At 40.5% G+C, this 21874-nt stretch overlaps 1 protein-coding gene across 1 annotated transcript in view; it reads right to left on the bottom strand.

The window, feature by feature from the left end:
• Positions 1-4232: 4232 nt before the first annotated feature.
• Positions 4233-21874, bottom strand: part of LOC126416108 (uncharacterized) — a 367975-nt gene continuing 350333 nt past the window's right edge. Inside the window, exon 6 of the mRNA XM_050083618.1 lies at positions 4233-10594. Coding sequence (XP_049939575.1) covers positions 10473-10594 — 122 coding nt within the window. The 3' untranslated portion in view covers positions 4233-10472. The remainder of the gene's footprint in view (positions 10595-21874) is intronic.

Raw genomic sequence — 21874 nt, 5'->3', positions numbered from 1 at the left:
ACGTTGCTTATCAAATCCATATGTATTTACCCTATAAGGCAATTACGTCACTCCGGTTGCGCATGCGCAGAAGCTAGTCAAAATGTGCACAACTGAGGGTGTACTCACGACCCTGAACCCAAGTTTCACTGAATCTAGGGGTATTTACATGCTCTTGTGCTCTTACACAACAGTCACCACTGTCCGCCACTGCACCATATGCGCGGCTTTCTGTTATCTCCTGACAGAGGTAGCTACACGTAGCCGTGGTTACATTGTTGCCCCATTGCAAATCCTTAGTTCATTCACTACCTTAAGTGTGCGTAGGACGAAGTTTACTCCGAGGCATTTTTTTATTGCTAGTATGTGAGGAATCGCACAGTGAAGTCCGTTTAAGCGAATTGTTCTTCACACTATATATATATATATATATATATATATATATATATATATATATATATATATATATATATATATATATAGGGTGAGCCACCTAACATTACCACTGGATATATTTCGTAAACCACATCAAATACTGACGAATCGATTCCACAGACCGAACGTGAGGAGAGGGCTAGTGTAATTGGTTAATACAAACCATAAAAAAATGCACGGAAGTATGTTTTTTAACACAAACCTACGTTTTTTTAAATGGAACCCCGTTAGTTTTATTAGCACATCTGAACATATAAAGAAACACGTAATCAGTGCCGTTTGTTGCACTGTAAAATGTTAATTACATCCGGAGATATTGTAACCTAAAGTTGACGCTTGAATACCACTCCTCCGCTGTTCGATCGCGTGTATCGGAGAGCACCGAATTACGTAGGGATCCAAAGGGAACGGTGATGGACCTTAGGTACAGAAGAGACTGGAACAGCACATTACGTCCATATGCTAACCCCTTTTTATTGGTCTTTTTCACTGACGCACATGTACATTATCATGAGGGGTGAGGTACACGTACACACGTGGTTTCCGTTTTCAATTACGGAGTGAAATAGAGTGTGTCCCGACATATCAGGCCAATAGATGTTCAATGTGGTGGCCATCATCTGCTGCACACAATTGCAATTACAATGAATGTCGTACACGCCGCAGTACATCTGGTGTAATGTCGCCGCAGGCTGCCACAATACGTTGTTTCATATCCTCTGGGGTTGTAGGCACATCACGGTACACATTCTCCTTTAACGTACCCCACAGAAAGAAGCCCAGAGGTGTAAGATCAGGAGAACGGGCTGGCCAATTTATGCGTCCTCCACGTCCTATAAAACGCCCGTCTAACATCCTGCCAAGGGTCAGCCTAGTGTTACTTGCGGAATGTGCAGGTGCACCATCATGCTGATACCACATACGTCGACGCGTTTCCAGTGGGACATTTCCGAGCAACGTTGGCAGATCATTCTGTAGAAACGCGATGTATGTTGCAGCTGTTTGTTACAACACGCAACTGAACGTCGGAGGTTTCAAGCGTCAACTTTAGGTTACAATATCTCAGGATGTAATTAACATTTTACAATGCAACAAACGGCAATGATTACGTATTTGTTTATATGTTCAGATGTGCTAACAAAACTAACGTTTTTCCATTTAAAAAAACATAGGTTTGTGTTAGAAAACATACTTCCGTGCATTTTTGTATGGTTTATATTAAACAATTACACTAGCCCCTCTCCTCACGTTCGGTCTGTGGAATCGGTTCGTCAGTATTTGATGTGGTTTATGAAATATATCCAGCGGTAACGTTAGGTGACTCACCCTGTATTTATATATATATATATACCTTTGTAGATTTTAGAAAGGCTTATGACTCAGTGGATCGTGAACCTCTTTTCCAAATTGTGAAAGAACAAGGCCTGGATCCTAAAACCACGGCAATTATCAGAGACACGCTAACTGGTACAAAATCAAAAGTAAAGTTCAGAGGAGAAATTTCAGAATCCTTTGAAATAAAAACAGGCGTGAGGCAAGGTGATGGACTCTCTCCGTTGCTATTTAACTGCGTTCTAGAAAAAGTAATACAAGAGTGGCGCGAACGAAAATTGGAGTTCAAAATTGACCAACCAGTGAAATTAGGACGAACAAATATTCGAATAGACTGTTTGGCCTTTGCAGACGACTTGGTTATTCTAACGCAGGACATCCAAATTGCTCAGAAACAAATAGAAATTCTTAAAGAAACAGCAGAAAGAGTAGGTCTCCAAATCTCATTTGAAAAAACACAGTATATGACTAGCAACAAACTGGCACCCAAACTTTTGGAAACAAAGTATGGAAAAATCAAAAGAGTTTCGCAATTCAAATATTTAGGTGAAACAATCTCAGAGACTGGTCTAGAAAAAATTGGAAATGAAATTCGTTGTCAAAAGATGGAGACAGCTTTTAGACTTACAAAAGACATCTACAACAAAAAATGTCTCTCGAGGTACTCTAAATTGAGACATTACAACACGGTCATAAAACCAGAGTGCCTTTATGGGGCTGAAACGCTAATTTTAAACAGAAAAAAGGACATTCAAGAAATCCAAAAAAGAGAAAGAAAAGTAATCAGAAAAATTCTAGGTCCAAAATATACTGAAGAAGGAACATACAGGCTAAGAGCAAATAGTGAAATTCAACAATACACCAGCATATATTCGGATATGAAAAAACGCAGATTAAAATTTTATGGGCATATTAAAAGAATGGATGCTACCAGACTAACTAAACAAGTAGTGGAATTCTACGAAAATCGAAGTAAAGCTAAATTTGAGACAATAAAATGGATTGCTGCTATAAAAGAGGACATGAAAAAGGCAGATATAAAACAAGATGAAATTCAAGACAGAAAATTATTTAGGCAAAAAATTCATGACTGGGTAGTTGGTCAAGCTGAAAAACCAAAGAAAACTGGAACCACATGGTCTGATGAAAGGAAAAGAGCTCATTCCGAGAGAATGAAAACAATTTGGGCAGAGAGAAAGTCTAAAAGAAAATAACTGAATGCCCCGTGATTGTACTTCGCGTGGTCCAGTAGGGCCCAAACGTGAATAATATATATATATATATATATATATATATATATATATATATATATATATATATATATATATATATATGTGTGTGTGTGTGTGCGTGCGGACATAATCCAAATCATTATGCTATACCATCACATAACAGTAGCTGTAACTAGGTGTACTGTAGCCTGACAACCGTGTAGATACTAGGCATGTGGCTGAATATGAAGCAGTGCAGTGTCGAAATTAGCTATTGCACAAATTAATGAAAGTTGGCCCTGTGCGCTCTGAGAGTTCCGAACAAACTTAATCAGGTGCATAGACTTCGTCGATACAGGCAGTAGAGAATCTCTACCAACATTCCGTGTTAATACACGTAGATACTGATAAGAGACCGGTTCTCGCAACTAAAAAACTTTCGAGATTGTTTTATTTTTAAGTTTTAAGTAGGATAACAAATGACAACAAAAACACTTTTATCGTGTGATTTAATGACCCCTTATCAATTTTCTGCTACTCTTTCATGTTCTTGGACTGGTAAATCTTGCTGGATGCTAAATTTCATGATAATAGGTCAAGGGGAAGTCCCGTAGTCGCTTTGAAGAGTGAGTTTGAGCGTGTCCAAATATGTGATATAAATGGTCGTATCTTCCGACTGCACTGACTTAGAAGCATACGTTTATTCCGCCAAAGGATTATAGGCCACAGTACGTAGCAAAAAGTTCAAGATCGTATGCCTACCCGTTCCTGAGAGAAAGGAGTGTCAACAGACGGACCGATAGTCAAAAAACAACCTAATTTCTTGCCAAATTTCGTGGTTAAAAGTCAATAGGATTTAGTATACAGTTTTTGATGAGTGAGTCAGAAACTTCAATTTCTTACAACGCCTAGAGACCGTAGATCTAAGTATGTGGCAACATTTTAAATTGATGCGTCTACCCGTTTCTGAGGAAAATAGTTTAAACAGTCGAACGGGCAGGCAAACAAAAGGACAACAAAAAAAAAGCAAACGGACAAAAAAAATCAAGGTTCTGTTTTCACCGATTGAGCTCCAGAACGTTAATGTAAAGCCTAAAACGGAAATTATAAATTATTAAAAGTTGTAGAGCCACAAAAAAATAAAACTCTAAAAACATTGTCTGTTCACAATGGATTATTCGGTCTTCATATATTTAACAGTTGGTGTTTTGGGAAAACATACTCTTAAATGATGATTTTGACTAAAGGAACTCTATAAATAAGAAGAACTCGACATAATTGAAGTTTTTCATACTATACAATTTCCTTATACAATCATTATATGCATTTTTAACAGTTACTGAATTGTTAAAACATGTAGAGAACAATACAAAACAATTACAACATTGTGTGTAACATAGTAACGTGGCACAAAGCTGTTACAATTGACGTACGTACATGTATAACGTCGTTATAAAATACAACTTTAGTAATTACAGACGATCTTTTTCTTCCAAGTAGTGCATAGTATTCCAAATTACAAAACTGTGTTTTCTTTTATCTTTGCTTAACGAAACATTTTGGCGGGGAGCTACGTGAGTGTGAGTGTAATACAAACTCGTCTGATAAATTTGTGCGCATTTGATGTACACAGTAATGTAAAATGGATTACCTTCCACAGAATACATCTTTTCAATAAACTTTTGTCAGGAAAACGGTTTAGCAAGCTACACTGTAAAATATATTTATATGACATTCGCTTTCTTTTGTGTGTAGGAGTGCGTAAGAAATTAGGGAAAATTTAGTAGAAGGCTGCAAGAACACGCTGTCATGCTAACGTAATAAAGTGTTGCGACGTAGGTGGTTGTATTTAGCGCCTTCTAACTAAGTTATAAACTACACACCACGGAGGACGTCGTCACCACTTACATTGGTGTAAAGTTCATTGATACAAATTCATTAGCAGTTTCCAAACAACCGTATAAACAGTATTTTATTATGATTAATTAAACTGTATGACCATTCCATTTCTCAGGTAAATAATAATCGCATTCCGTATAAAATTACCATTTGAAGAACTAATGCACGTCGTAGATTCTTCCCAATGGAATACAAACGATTATTTCAAGCCATGACAGTCTGTTCATGTACTTTTGTATCAAATTATTACAACGTTATGATGATTTCATTTCCAGTAAGCACTAAACGTTTCTTGAACTGATTTATACACTTTATTAACCCTTTTTCCCAGGAAATCAGTTTTGCATTATTACAGTCGTACGTAAAACGGAGAACATAATTCTCATAGCCAGGTTGGCTATGAGACTCAGTGGGTCAAGCGGTCAGAGATACTATAAATTAAAAACATATATTACCTGAATAACTGGAACTTCAGCCACCGAACAATAAATCGAAAACCTCGTTTTCGTATTGTTATTACTTGCGTTATCCAAGGAATATTTTACGAACCAACCACCTAATTTAGAGAGTGTTTCATCCTCGAACAATACGTATTATTTGGCATAGAGAGGGAAAACTATGGCTTTCATTAAGATCTTGAGTTATAGCACATGATGTTAGGTGAATGCTTCCTAAATCGAACGAACCCAGTAACTGAAAGGGGGATGCAGGTGTACGAACTACATCTCCATTATATTGGCGGGTCATCCGAGGCAGCAGAAGAATCCGCTCTCTGGGGGTTAGTAGTCTCTCTCTCTTTGGACTAAAGAGAGATACTGCTGGTAGTTATAGCCCAGACTGTTTCTGAACTGCTGAGAAATTTCAGTCAGCAAGCTATTGCACAAAAGACTGCCATTGGTAAAAATGGGGTGGAAAGGTAGGTAAAACTTACATTAACAATTCACTAGTTTAGTGAACCGGAAAAATAGTTACCAGTGAAAATTCTCATGCTCTTCACAGATCCACACACAGATTAAAAAATAACAATTATTAATTAATTATGGACATGTTATTTAATGACGAATATATCAAAGGACTTTTCTCACAGCCTCCGGAAAAATTTTAATTAGGACCACACTTTAGCAGAGCTTTGCAAAAATACTCTTACTAATGAAACACATAAAGAGATTAAATTATATAAATTCAGATCCACTTACGTTGTTTCACCTCTGTCAACGAATAAAGACAGATGCTTATTAAAATAAATCTTACACTCGGTAGCAGACTAATTCTAAAAGGAGCGGAACTTAGCTGGTCCGACCACTGAGGCAACTGTCAGTGAGCGGTAATACGGAGAGAAGGAGAAAGACGACAAGGGAGCACGTTATGAAAACACTTTGCCTGTTTACAGCACCAACATCGCTGGGTTTTGACAGTTATCTCAGAAAACAGTGCGTTACCCGATTCAGAGCTTTTCCCGTCGGCAAAGAAACTCGGTTAGCGTGAAAACCGCGAGCTACTCGCCTAGATATAAGCGCATTAGCCGAGCAAACGAAGCCAGTGATAGCGCTGCCTGGGGCGATGTGCGCATTCAGCAGATTGAAAGCTGCCCCAGGGCCAGCTGCAAAATTTGTTTTCGCCTGTGTAAGCGACAAAAATATCTACGCTGCTATGCCCGTGAGAGCGAGCGAACTCCGCAACTGTATAGAGAAGTAAAACAAGAGAAACTGAGCAATTAGTCACATACAGTTTCATCAAATGAAGGGTACTTTAGCCACTAGAGTTCCGGCCCTAAGTGCCTCTTCGGAGAAGTATCCCAGGTATGCTATCTAGTTTTAAATGTTCCTCATTAGAACAAAGTGTTTTCTAAAAGAATACAGGGAGTATCTTTAATTTTGTGCTTGTATCCACCAAATTGTCCTCAGACATCATGCGACACAGGAAAAAAAAAAAAAAACATAAATTCAATATAAATAAATACATACAAAAATTTCCTCCACATGAAGAAAAAGTAAAATGTCATACAAAATTTATGCTTGTATTTGAAGACAGGATTCGGCCTCGACTAGTCACGGGTATGTATAGTAATTGTGGTCAACAAAACTGTTTTCATAGTTTTTACTTTTGACATGAAGCTATATATATTTGATGAAAGATTTTTGTCTCCTGCACTGATAATCTGGTTTCCTACTAGGCATTCAGTAGACACATGTGATTATCAGGTTCAAGTCACTTCCTGATAACAAAGTAATTACTGTTTGTACAAGACGCTCTCCTATTTACCATTGCTCATGACCTGCATATACCAGGCGTAAAATACAGTACGGTGAATTTGATATGGAGTTTATTTTATTGAAATTATTCATATGAAATAATGGCCATATTGTCAAACAAAATGCAGCCAGCATTTCTACCGTGTTATTCAAGAATTCTGGTCTAATTAAGTTTATTACTCTTTTTCTTCTTCGCCTTACATCAAGCATGAGGGCGTTTCTATTATTGAGGTTGGAGTTCTGTATCTACCCGTTCCACCTACCCCTTCGTGTGACAATATTCTTAGTTCTACCGTCAAGTACTAGAAATACATTCATCGAATCTACTTGTACATGATTCCACACTCACACGGACACAAATATATATATCAAAACTTAAAAAAATATCGTTTACGTAGCTCTCATTTTCTTCGTGTACTTTATCTTATAACCCATGACACAACGATACAGGGGGCTCTAAGTAATTATTATTTTATTTATTTATTTATTACGTAAATACTCGTGTACTGAAGCGACATTTAAGTACCACTGAGTTAGTTCACTGCTGGTCTTTTTGACACTTCCTTCATTAGACTATTCCTAGTTGGATCTGACATGGTGGATAATGCACACTAGTTAGTGGTTGTATCGCAATGGTCACTTAATAGAAAACGGGTCTAGAGCGATGGAAAGTCGATGTCCTTTCGACAGGTATAATATGTCTACAAGGTATGCAAGATCACCGTGCAGGTCATCAGAGCACACTAGCTGCCCGACGAGGTATAGAGTGCACAGCTATTCGATTGTAAGGGGCATATTGCCTGTGGAAACTGGTAGCAGATAAGAGTTTTCTTATCAGCACCCCTTGGCGCGACACAGAAATAACATTTTTTAGGTGAGATACAATGATATCTAAATATCTTGACAAAATTACTGCGAACGTCCGTCCGATGTTTGTCGCGGTTTTCTCTGCGATCGAATAGAATATCAATCCCTGGTATGTTACTGTCTCATTCTAAATGCGTAATAAGTTCTGAAATTTCTTCAGACCGAAGTCAGTTGCAGTTTTCAGCGTGTGCACTTGGAAAGTGCCGCCTTCCAACAAAGGGTAGGTAGCGTTATGATCTTTAACGGGAGGAAATCGCCACACGCTAATTGATCAGCAACTCTATAAAGCGTTTCTGGTGAAAGACACCTGACACCTCAACCAGTGAACCCTTTTCTGTATGGTTAATACAAGTGCAGAGTTTCTCTGAGTCTTCCTAAACTCTATGCGTTCCGTGAAGTCAGTGCGCCTGAATGAATTCCTGCGACATTCACTGAAAACGAAGTCACGCTTCATGTAAGTTCATCTAAGTACATGATTCATCTTCTCAGTTTACCAAACATCTACATTCCTCCATTCGTCTCGCAGTGCTCAATATAACGCTACAAATTGGATGGGAGATATAAAGAAGATACTCTTGAATGGAATACTGCTGTAAATATCTGTGCTATGTTATTCCCTAATGAAGTGGCTTTCTGAAAATTCTTCCGCAAGGACGAGAGTTGGCGATAAGTTGCAGTTACTACCTTTCGGCGAAGGCATTAGCAATCATGTTTCACATGCTTCCGGCTCCTGACTGTCACAGTGGTGATTTAGCAGCTTTCATGACATGCGATCTTTATGAGCAGCAGAACTTGTAGGACAATTCATAGTGATCCATTACCCAAGTTTCTAACCTACGCAGCCGAACTAACTTCATCTATTGGCAATTCGTCACATATACCTCTTGTCAAATACTATAGCACCTGGTTGGGCTGTCATCACGATTTCACGACCTCAAATCTGTAATAGTCTGTCTCATTTCGTCACCAGCTAAGCAACGAAGAAGTGTAGAGGAACGTCCTCCGAACACTTTGTTCATTATTACCTTCACAGATACCCATTTGACACGGCCATCAAAAGCATCGCACGCATTTTGCAAAGTCTTCCGTTGTAAAGAAACATACGTCAGACTTTTGTGTTTCAACATCGTGAGAAGTAGTCAAGAAAGTAGTCACGTGGAGTGCGCTATATCAGACGAAAAGATAAATACGCGGTCCAATGAGAGGTCTTAAATACAATGAAGGAGTATGACATCTACGGCTGCAGGTTCTCACAGACTGGGTATTGTAACGGAGTATGTAGCTATTACCGTTTCTTTTCAAAGTGTGACGAAATTAAATAACTTGCCGTTTCACATTTTCGTGTAACGAATTCTGCAAAAGGACAACTGTACTAATTTTATTAGCAAGGAATAAAGGAAATTGCTCCGGTTGGTCGTTATAATTATGCAAGTGCAGCACAGTCTTTAACAAGAAGGTATTCTGCAAAGAAACATGGCGTCTCTCGTAAAAACAAAGCGATATTTCCATTGCTAGATTCCGCTACTACTTCATTAGATTCTCGTCATAAATAGTCGCTCACGTCCATAACTGTTATTCACTTTATCACGTCTGACATTAATACAAAGCTATTGACACCGTCACAAGGAGTGGCGATGTGGTGGGGCCAACGAAAAGTTACTGCATAAATCACAATTTCCGCTTGTAGGTAAACGTGGAGCGAAACCTTAGTAGGCAGTGTCTTGCATCTGAAAAATGTATGATCATTAACAATCTAAACCAGTTCTGATCAGTAAATACAGCTCTATGTATTTCTCGGCAGCGAAGTGGTGACAGTGAGTTGATCTTCTTCACGATATTCACACAGACTCGTGATAAAGCGTTCATGGTATAAGCAAATTTCCGAAAACTATACTTGCTGTAGCGTTTGAGGGTGAGAGGCTTCTCTCGTAGCTGTAGCTACATGAGATGGATGGGAAAAAGAAACTCACGTTTCTTTATTCAGAGTTAAATTTTCTTTCTGTACAAAAAACACAGAATTATGGCTGACGTTTCTAGTGATTGACCAAACGCAAATTAACTTAATTTCTAATATTCAAACAAAAATTGTAGGTTATGAGTCAATTAACAAAATTTTATCCATGTGAACTCGATTTCTCGTCGGATTTGTTCGTGGATAGCCTCACAGATAAAACATGAATACAATTTAATACCTTCATTTCACATAGATGTCAGCTACACAGGAATTAGCGACGCGTCACATATATAAGTTGCGTGTTCTACCGGAATATCATAGTTGTGACCTTCATGTTTGCTCTAATTATTTGTGGTGGAGCAGTTAACACACTTATTTTTGTACAGAAAGTATTCATTGTGTATCAACAGATGCGTAGAGTCTTTCATCGGGATATCACGCAGGGTGGCGGTTTTCTAGTCCCCATCTGTCTCGGCACATTCCCACGTTGCGAAGTTTCGAGACGTAGCGCCGTGCGGTACACACACACACTGCACGCCGAGGCTACCTCGCCGGGGCGAGCAGCAGCGGCAGCGTCGCCAGCGCCAGAAACCAGCACGTCGACGCCCGACCGCGGAGGAAACAAAAGCCTTGAGCCGAGTATCTTCCGGCGCATCCAGATGTTACTGCAACAGAGACATTACCGCAAGGCGATTTGTAAGACGTTTTAAATCTGACACACAGTTTTTTCGTGTAGAGCCAATGTGCAACAAATTAAAAAACTGAATATAAGATTTCATCAACACTGTTCAGAAGAGGAAAAAAAATTGGAACAAACTGACTCGGATTTGCAGATAACTTTGCTACAGTTTCTGAAAATGTGACATCTGCTGTGAATGAAATTAATCCTGAAAAGAAACAGCCAGTAGGACTAACTTAAAGATTTCTGAAGAGAAAACTAAATCTTTAACAACATAAAACAATGCACCAAAATTTCTCAAAACGGGTATTGCGCAAATACAGGAGGTTAGAAAATATGTTGGGAAGATAACCCAGTAAAATGTTTCGGATAAAGCAGCTTAGAAGAAAGGATAATTTACAAGAATGTTTGCCTATCGAAGCCGAGGGCTCCACACGATAGATAACAAACGTGTGATTCTAAATCGATGACGCGACTGTGGTGGCGGGCAATATGATACATTATTTGTAAGTTGCCAGGAAAACTCAAACGATTTATGTCGGTAGTGAATGGGGTGTCTGCTATTGTAAACGTTTCTGCTGCCGATTGCCTCATGTGGAAGAATCTAGTTCCATGCTTATGCAACGTATAAAATTGTTTAAATTTTTGTCGGAAATACGAACTAATACCGTATAACGAAAGGAGGGAAATTGTAGACTGCGGTGGGGCGGAGTCTACAAAAATTCGTGAGAAGAGTTTTGATAGTGAAATACACTACTGGGGATTAAAATTGCTACACCACGACGATGACGTGCTACAGACGCGAAATTTAACCGGCAGGAAGAAGATGCTGTGATATGCAAATGAGTACCTTTTCAGAGCATTCACACAAGTTCGGCGCCAGTGGCGACACCTACAACGTGCTGACATGAGGAAAGTTTCCAACCGATTTCTCATACACAAACAGCAGTTGACCGGCGTTCCCTGGTGAAACGTTGTTGTGATGCCTCGTGTAAGGAGGAGAAATGCGTGCCATCAAGTTTCCGACTTTGATAAAGGTCGGATTGTAGCCTATCGCGATTGCGGTTTATCGTAGCGCGACATGGCTGCTCGCGTTGGTCGAAATCCAATGACTGTTAGCAGAATATGGTGTCGGTGAGTTCAGGAGGGTAATATGAAACGCCGTGCTGGATCCCAACGGCCTCGTATCACTAGCAGTCGAGATGACAGGCATCTTATCCGCATGGCTGTAACGGATCGTGCAGCCACGTCTCGATCCCTGACTCAACAGTTTGACGACGTTTTCAACAGCATGGACGATTGTCTCAGAGACCATGGCTGCGGTTACCCTTGACGCTGCATCACAGACAGGAGCGCCCGCGATGGTGTACTCGACGATGATTCTGGGTGCATCAATGGTTAAACGTCATTTTTTTGGATGAATCCAGGTTATGTGTACAGCATCATGATGGTCGCATCCGTGTTTGGCGACATCGCGGTGAACGCACATTGGAAGCGTGTATTCGTTATCGCCATACTGGCTTATGCGTGATGGTATGGGGTGCCATTGGTTACACGTCTCGGTCACCTCTTGTTCGCATTGACGGCACTTTGAACAGTGTGCGTTACATTTCAAATGTGTTATGACCCGTGCCTCTACCCTTCATTCGATCCCTGCGAAACACAACATTTCAGCAGGATAATGCACGACCGCATGTTGCAGGTCCTGTACGGGCCTTTCTGGATACAGAAAATGTTCGACTGCTGCCCGGGGCAGCAGATTCTCCAGATCTCTCACCAATTGAAAATGTCTGGTCAATGGTGGCCGAGCAACTGGCTCGTAACAATACGCCAGTCACTACTCTTGATGAAGTGTCGTATCGTGTTGAAGCTGCATCGACAGCTCTACCTGTACACGCCATCCAAGCTCTGTTTGACTCAATGTCCAGGCGTATCAAGGCCGTTATTACGACCATAGGTGGTTGTTCTGGATACTGATTTCTCAGGATATATGCACTGAAATTGAGTGAAAATGTAATTACATGTCAGTTCTAGTATAATATATTTGTCCAATGAATACCCGTTTATCATCTGCATTTCTTCTTGGTGTAGCAATTTTAATGGCCAGTAGTGTACTTTTGCAATTTCATTGCGGAGACTGTGGTAAACGAACGACTATCAGGAAGAATACATGTTTTGACTATTCCAAATTATCGATTCAGACCAGCATAATTCTTGTATTTTCCTAGATTAGCGACTACAGCCTGCAAGCAACGGCATCGGAAACTGACTTATCTACCAGTACCGTGTGCGAAAATTTCGGGTTGTGTGTTATGTAAGAGTGCCGTTGGACAGTGTACCAATCGCTGGTCCAAATAAAGTTGTTGAAGTGGAGGAATTGCACATACCAAGAAGGAAAAATCGGAGAGGCCGATCTTTAAAGAATGAAATCAAACATATTTGGGTACTCTGTGGTACAGAATGAGAGTCCCGGAAGTGCTTTGTGGTAAGAGATTGCTCCAGAGACGAGGTAACTTTAATCGGTTTGATGAAGCACTTTATACTGTCTTCTAGCAAAGTAATTACAGACGGCTTTCAGTTCTACAAGACACTGAAAGCAAAGCGATTTAACCATCAGTTCGTCAACCAGTCTGTAGCGTTCGTGTCTTCCGATGATCGTAATGTGCGCACGCGGTGGATCGAGCGGCTGTGGAAATCAATGAAATCTTCCATTTCAAGGGAAGGGCGTCCAGGAGAAAGAGACCAACTGAACTTGTTCCAGCATCTGTATTTCCATAAGTTGCGGTTGCAAGGAAAGGTTGACGCATGTGACACTTTACCCACATTTTAGCCTGACGTTGGCAGATTCCACCCACGTTACGGCAAAAAGGGAATGCTTCCCGCACCATACACATCAAATGGACTTTCTCATGACAACGTCGACGAGTGAGGTAAGTCGTTTCCTTTGTAATTACAGGTATTCTAGTAAAGCTCTGCTTTTGTCGTTGCTGTAGTGACCACTATAAACATGGTCATAACGCCCAACACCACTGTCGTGTGATCAATTTAGAATCTCACGTTCGATACCTATCGTTTAGAGCCCGCGGCTTCGGTAGGTAAACATTCTTCAAAATCAAATGGTTCAAATGGCTCTGAGCACTATGGGACTTAACAGCTGTGGTCGTCAGTCCCCTAGAACTTAGAACTACTTAAACCTAACTAACCTAAGGACATCACACACATCCACGCCCGAGGCAGGATTCGAACCTGCGCGCCTAGAACCGCGAGACCTCCGCGGCCGGCCTTCAAAATCATAAATGGGAAAACCATATCAAGTAATTATATATATATATATATATATATATATATATATATATATGTATATATATATAATTCATTTTGAACATCGCCGCACTACAGCAACGGTTACAGAACAGCAAGTGTAATAGACAGCCAAACAATTGCCATAAATAGTGGTTTTCGATTAACCTTTATCGTGGTTGCATCGAATTTAAACCCGTCTTCCTCAGAAGGACAAGAAACAAGCTTCACATTAGCAAACAGTCAACAATCAGTATCTATTATACGTGATGTTCACAATAAAAAAGGCCTTTCTAAAAATGCAAAAATAAGCCATTACGGTACAGTCGTGAAGCCAGAATGTCTATATTCAAGCGACTGTCTAGAATTAAACTATAATTTAGATAAATCAGGAATAATAGTAAGTTGAATCACGAGAAAAATTTACCACGAGAAATTATGGATGGTTCAAAATTACGAAGTAACGATGGAATTTATGGAAGCCCTGAAAACACGTCAGGAGTAAACAGAAAAATCCCAGACAAATGGGACTAAGGCTCACACTCTAGATCATGGTTCATCTGTACGTTTTGATGAGTGAGTTTGCAAGTATCAACGTATGTGAAATAAATGGCCCTTTCTTTTGACTGTGTTGATTTAGAATCTTAAATTTTGACACCAACTAGGGACAGAGGATCTTAGTATTTTACATCGATTTCAACTTGATACCCCTACCCATTCCTGAGAATAAGGAGCCTTAATAAATGAACAGACAACAGACAGACAGACAACAAACGGATCCAATAAGCGTTCCGTTTTTACTGATTGGGATACGGAATCCTAAAACGACTGGTATTTGATATTTATATTGAACGCTAGGCAGTAGATTAACCAACGAATTTCAATTACTTGTGCGATAATAATTCAAGAATAAAGTGTATTCACGAAGTAAAAAAAGTATTTAGAAAACTAACATACAAAAGCTGAATAAACAGTTGTCATAGAAGTGTTTAGGGGAAAATATAGAAAGTGGCAGTATTCCAAGGTGCGATTGGAAAAACTTGTGAGTAATTGTTAGAAGCAATAAACAAGGAAAAGAATCACCCGGAATTCCAAAACATCTCCATCATCTGGTGAAACAGCACGGAGAGGAATGTGTCCCTTTTCCTCCATGTACTCTGACAATAAAGACATAGATCAGTAGATGGCAAAGTGTCATTTACTTCTCTCTGAAAGTCTCTGTTGGATAAAACTGTCTTTTAGGTTGCAGCTGACAAATTGCCATTACATTCGGTCTCCATGGATTGCACAAGATGACTGTCTAGCGTTGTGCATCAGGTAGATGGAGGTGGCTTATTCGTTATTGCACAAAACAAAATTGCTGCCTTCCTTTCCAAGACCAACACATTTCATTTCATTGAAGAATCTACTGTTGCCTTCATTCACCCAGTTTTCAGCTGCTGATGTTTTCAAACGTATCGCACTTTGACAGTTGTCCCAAATTGGTACATGTTACAGACACTGCTATACCTGTCTATGTTGTCATACAATCTTAAAATTTTTTGACAGAGATGGGATACGTACATGAATTTTTGGTAAAGTAACACACAATTTCTAAATCATTGTTGCTAAAACCATTATTTAGTTCGTTTTTAATACCATAAAAGTCTACACAACTCGCAAGCTTTTTCAGTGCATTGCTCCCCCTGTTAGGTTTACAGTTATCTTGCGCTGAATTATGTTAACTGGATACTTAAACGTAAATAAGGTCTTCACCCAATCACTGTATCTTGTCATTCTAAACGGTAATTCAGTAAAAAAATATTAAGTACAGTTGTGCTTCATATAATAACCGCAGATCAAAAAATATTTATATTTGTACACCATAGACAATAACGGCCACAAAACACAAACATATAAGAAAGGCAAGGCATGTGTTACAATACGGAAACAGAACAACAGCTCTCCAAGATGCCTGGCAGTTAACTTTCAATACAGAAAATATGAGGCGAACGTCGATATTTTTTATTCCAAATATATCTTTTCATTTTTACTTCATGGTGGGCCTCGTGATCTAGTAACAAATCGCTTCTCTGGAATCCAAGAGGTTTTTGTGACCTTGCAAAATAATATATTAAGGAAGTCTCAGTCGAAAGCTAAGATTAACTTTTCGTGGCAGGAGTTCAGAGTCATGTAAGATTTTGTAAATGACGTATTGTCACCTTTTTACTGTGAAATTATATATTTGTAATACAAAATGTTGGAATTTCGAATGTGTGTCCACTATCCAGTGGAAATAGCCGCACCATGGCACATGTCAAAATTTTAAAATCATCTGACATGGCATGATACAGAAGCAGGTTTCATCGCGTTGTATTCCTGATTAAGAAGTGCTCTCTTTGAATCACATTGTTGATATAACGCTGGTACGCAGATTTGTTTCCGCATGCATACATAATATTGTGAGGAGTAAATGATTCCATATTTGTTTTTGTTTCACATAAAACAGAAGCTGGATTCATCTATTGTGTTCCGTATGCGCATTTACATTTGTTCCTGCTTATGAAACCGTGTGTGGATTGCGCGATTTAAATGTGTTGTTCGTATTCTACTTTATTTTAGTTCGCATTCGTTTTTCGTACTTTCTCGCATTTAATGGAAAACTCCATGTTACCAGCTTTTAACAGAACTGGTATTCAACTTTATTACATCTTGTCGCAGAATGATTACGTATTGCTACTTTGATTGTCGTAACACGGAATGAGAAAGTATTTAGCTTTGAGTAGAATTACTTCCTTCTCGCCACTGATTATGTCATAGTGACTAAGGTATACTGCTCTGCAAATTCCAGAAACGCAATAACAGTTACGCAGAAGTGATAACACGTTATTATCCGGTGCTACAAACGATATATTACAGCAGAAATCAATGTAAGCGTACTAAAATCGTTCTCCCACCTCAATGCGAATTTAGAAGCAAAAAAACACACTCTCATAGTCTAGATCTCGAATGTACTTGTGTATTCTGTAAGCTAGACCTTAATAAATGCTGTAACATTCAGAATTGTGGAATTGAAATCACACTGTACCATTACGCACATCGATGTAGAATATTTTTGCGGCTTAATTATATCTGCCACAATAATTCCGTACTGTATCTCTAAAACCACAAAGGAGATTCTGGCGAGACGTAACACTATTCAGAGAAGAATTACATACTCATTAAATGAGAAGATGTAGTAAAGCTGAATATTAGCCTGTCAAAAACTGATAACAGGGCGTTCTTCATTAGGTACGTGAAAGTGCGAAAAGTGGATACGAACAAAAGTTAAGTAGAACACGAACAACGTACAGAGCATTTACAACAGAAATTCACACACGTATTGGAAGACAGGAACAAGTGGCCACAGAACACTATGTAAGAAAAGTTATGAAACTAGCTTCTGTTTTACACGACACACTGGACTTGCACTCGGGAGGACGACGGTTCAAACCGGCGTCCAGCCATTCTGATTTAGATTTTCCGTGATTTTCGTAAGTCGGTTCAGACAAATACCTGGATGGTAACTTTAAAAGGGCACGGCTGACTTCCTTCCTCATCCTTCCCTAATCCGATGGGGCATATGACCTCACTATTTGGTCCCCTTCCCAAGCCAACCAACAAAAAAAAAAAAAAAAAAAAAAAAAAAAAAAAAATCTATCGATGCGAGCAATCATCAAACAGAATACAAGCAATATACTCACAGATGAAGTAGTTGTCAGGAACACACTGCTATAGGACTAGTTCTGTTTCGAACGAAACCAAAATAAGTAAAGAAGTTTTTTACCACTCAATATGAAACCTTGATAATGGGTTGATAAACTTGGAGCGCTGCAAGTGTCTTGGCAGCGAAGCAAGGACGTGTTACCGAAAGTCCGTTTACGAGTTCCACCACTATGACCAGAGAAGGTACGAATGTTGGATGGTACGATCTGGAGAGAGTTTGGCACTCTAACTCGTCCCAGACACGTTCTGTTGGGTTCAGGTCGGAACATAGGTCAGGCTAATCCATTTCAGCAATAATACAACTATTATCTCACAGATGCTGCTCTTGGATAGGGTGTATTGTCTTGCTGAAAACAATAACCGTCTTTTCAGATCTGTTTCTCTACTGTATGGAGAACACAATGTTGTAAAATGTGTTCATATCCTTGAACATTATCGTCTTCTTAAAAGCAATAAGGGACAAGAGTGAACCTGAATAACCACCCTACACGCAATAAGCTACCAACTTCTAGGTACCAACATTGTGTCCTGCATTTCAAAGTTCTTCAGGTATTCGCCACACCTAAGCCCACCATCGCACTGCCATCGGGTATAGAGTTATTAATCACTCCAAGTCACTCGTTTTCAGTCATCCACTGTCAGTTGCATCGCTCCCTATACCACATCAAAGATCGCGTAGAACTGACTGTAGAAATGTGAGGCTTAAGGGTAATCGCTCGACTATTGTGTCTATTCTTGTTGAGTCCCTACACACAGCCATTGCGCTAGCTGGACTAGTGGTTGTAGTTGTTGTGGTCTTCAGTCCAAAGACTGGTTTCATGCAACTCTCCATGCTACTCTGTCCTGTGCGAGCCTCTTCATTTCCGAGTGCCTACTGCAACCTACATCCTTCTGAATCTGCTTTATTGTATCCTCTATTGGTCTGCCTCTAAGATTTTTACCCTTCACGCTACCCTAACTTGGTGATCCCTCGATGCTTGAGAATGAGTCCTCCTAATCGATCCCTTCTTGTAGTCGGGTTGTACCAAAGTTCTCTTCTTCCCAGCTCTAATCAATACCTCCTCATTATTTACGGGATATACCCATCTAATTTTGAGTACATTTCGCTTTTCGCCCACTGTATTTACCTCTGCTACATTCAGAATTTGAAAGAGTGTATTCCAGTCAAAAGCGTTAAAAGCTTCTTCTAAGTCTGCAAATGCTATAAGCATAGGATTGTCCTTCCTCAAGCTGTCTTCTATGAGAAGTCGTAGGGTCAGTATTGCCTCGCGTGTTCGTACGTTTCTCCTGAACTCAAACCGATCTCCACGCGGCAGCCGGCCGGATGGCCATGCGGTTCTAGGCGCTACAGTCTGGAACCGCGTGACCGCTACTGTCGCAGGTTCGAATCCTGCCTCGGGCATGGATGTGTGTGATGTCCTTAGGTTAGTTAGGTTTAAGTACTTCTAAGTTCTAGGGTACTGATGACCTTAGAAGTTAAGTCCAATAGTGCTCAGAGTCATTTGAACCATTTCCCCGCGGTCAGCTTCTACAATTTTTTCCATTCGTCTGTAAAGAATTTGTGTTTGTATTTTGCAACCGTGACTTATTAAACTGATAGTTCGGTAATTTTCACACCAGTGACATCCTGTTTTCTTTGGAATAGGAAGTCTGAGGGTATTTCGCCTGTCTCATACATCTTGCTCAGCAGTTGGAAAAGTTTTGTCTTGCCTGGCTCTCCCAAGGCTATCAGTAGCTCTAACGGATTGTTGTCTGCTCCAGGGGCCTTGTTTCGACTTAAGTCTTTCAGTGCTTTGTCAAATTCTTCAGAATCCTATCTCCTTTCCGATCTTCACGTACGTCGTCTTCCATTTTCCTAATGTTTCCTTCAAGCACGTCGCTCTTGTATCGGCCCTCTACATACTCCTTCCACAATTCTGCTTTCCCTTCTTTTCTTAGAACTGGTTTTCCATCTCAGCTCTTGATATTCATACAGGTACTTCTCTTTTCTCCAAAGCTTTCTTTAATTTTCATGTAGGCAGCATTTATCTTACCCCCTAGTGATATGTGCTTCTACGGCCTTACGTTTGTCCTCTAGCCGCTCCTGCTTAGCCATTTGGCACTTCCTGTCGATCTCATTTTTAGACGTTTGTATTCCCTTTCGTCTTATTCATTTACGGCATTTTTATATTTTCTTCTTTCATTAATTAAAATCAGTACCTCCTGTGTTACCGAAGGATTTACACTAGCAGACGTCATTTTACTTACTTGATCCTCTGCTGCCTTCACTGTTTCATCTCTCAAAGCTACGCATCCTTCTTCTACTGAATTCCTTTCACCTGTTCTTGTGAACTGTTCACTTACGGTCTCTCTGAAACTCTCCACAGCCGGCCTGGGTGGCCGAGCGGTTCTAGGCGCTACAGTCATGGATGTGTGTGATGTCTTTAGGTTAGTTAGTTTTAAGTAGTTCTAAGTTCTAGGGGACTGATGACCTCAGAAGTTAAGTCCCGTGGTGCTCAGAGCCATTTGAACCAAACTCTCTACAGCCTTTGGATCTTTCGGTTCATTCAGGTTCCGTCTCTCAAAATCCTGCATTTTTGCAGTTTCCTCAGTTTTAATCTGCAGTTCATAACCAACAAATTTTGGTCAGAGTCCACATCTGCCCCTGGAAATGTCTTACAGTTTAAAACCTGGTACCGAAATCTCTGTCTTACCATTATACATGCATCAAAAAAAGTTTTCCATCACCGCTGTTCCGAAAGTTCCGGAACATGCACAGAAAACTGGAACAGAGATCAACATAAGCAAAATTTAACCCCCTTTTATTGCTCATGAAAACCACAAGTAGCGTGTTGTACCACCATACAGCGAGACCTTCAGAGGTGGTGGTCCACATTGCTGTACACATCGGTACCTCTAATGCCCAGTAGCACGTCCTCATGGCATTGACGCATGCCTGTATTCGACGCGATATACTATCTACAAGTTCATCAAGGCACTGTTGCTCCAGATTGTCCACTTCTAAACGGTGAGGATGTCTCTGTGTGGTTGGTGGGTCACGTTGTCCATGAACAGCCCTTTTCAGTTCATCCCAGGCAGGTTCGATAGGGTTCATTGGAGAACATGCCGGTCACTCTACTCGAGCGATGTCGTTATCTTGAAGGACGTCATTCACAAGATGTGCACGTGGGGGCGCGAACTGTCGTTCATGATGACGAATGCCTCGCCAATATGCTGCCGATATGGCTGCACTGTCGGTCGGAGGATGGCATTCACGTATCGTACAGCCATTACGGTGGCTTCCATGACCACCAGCGGCGTACATCGGTCCCACATAATGCCACCCATAAACAACAGGGAAACTCCACGTCGCTGCAATCGATGTACAGTGAGTCAAAGACGATCAGCGTGACAGGGTTGCCTCAAAACACGTCTCCGACGATTGTCTGGTTGAAGGCATGTGCGACACTCATCCTGAGCGGTCAATTCGGCATGTTTTTGGGCCCATCTGTACCGCGCTGCATGGTGTCGTGGTTGCACAGATGGACCTTGCCATGGACGTCGGGGCTGGAGTTGTGCATCTTGCAGCCTTTTGCGCACACGACGTCCTGTAGCTGCACGAAAAGCATTATTCAACACGGTGGCGTTGCTGTAAGGATTCCTCCGAGCCCTAATCAGTAGGTAGCGGTCATCCACTGCAGTAGTAGCCCTTGGGCGGCTTGAGCGAGGCATGTCATCGACAGTTACTGTCTCTCGGCATTTCCTCCATGTCGGAACAACATCGTTTTGGTTCACTCCGAGAAGCCTGGACACTTCCCTTGTTGAAAGCCCTTCCTGGAACAAAGTAACGATGCCGACGCTATCGAACAGCGGCATTAACCGTCTAGGCGTGGATGCACTACAGACAACACGAGCCGTGTTCCTCCTTCCCGGTGGAATGACTGGAACTGATCGGCTGTCGGACCCCCTCCGTCTAATAGGTGCTGCTCATGCATGGTTGTTTACATCTTTGGGTGGGGCGGGTTCAATAACATCTCTGAACAGTCAAAGGGACTGTGTCTGTGATACAGTATCCACAGTCAACGTCTATCATTTTGAGTTCTGGGAACCGGGGTGATGCAAAACTTTTTTGATGTGTATATTATCAATTTGAAACCTTCCGATGTCTCCAGTTCTCTTCCACATGTATAACCTTCTTTCACGATTCTTAAACCAAGTGTTGGCTATGATTGAATTCTTCTTC

The sequence above is a fragment of the Schistocerca serialis genome, chromosome 8 (genome assembly GCF_023864345.2).
Source record: "Schistocerca serialis cubense isolate TAMUIC-IGC-003099 chromosome 8, iqSchSeri2.2, whole genome shotgun sequence".
NCBI lineage: Eukaryota > Metazoa > Arthropoda > Insecta > Orthoptera > Acrididae > Schistocerca > Schistocerca serialis.
The sequence above is the reverse complement of the archived record's forward strand: the minus strand, read 5'-3'. Positions and strand labels throughout refer to the sequence as shown.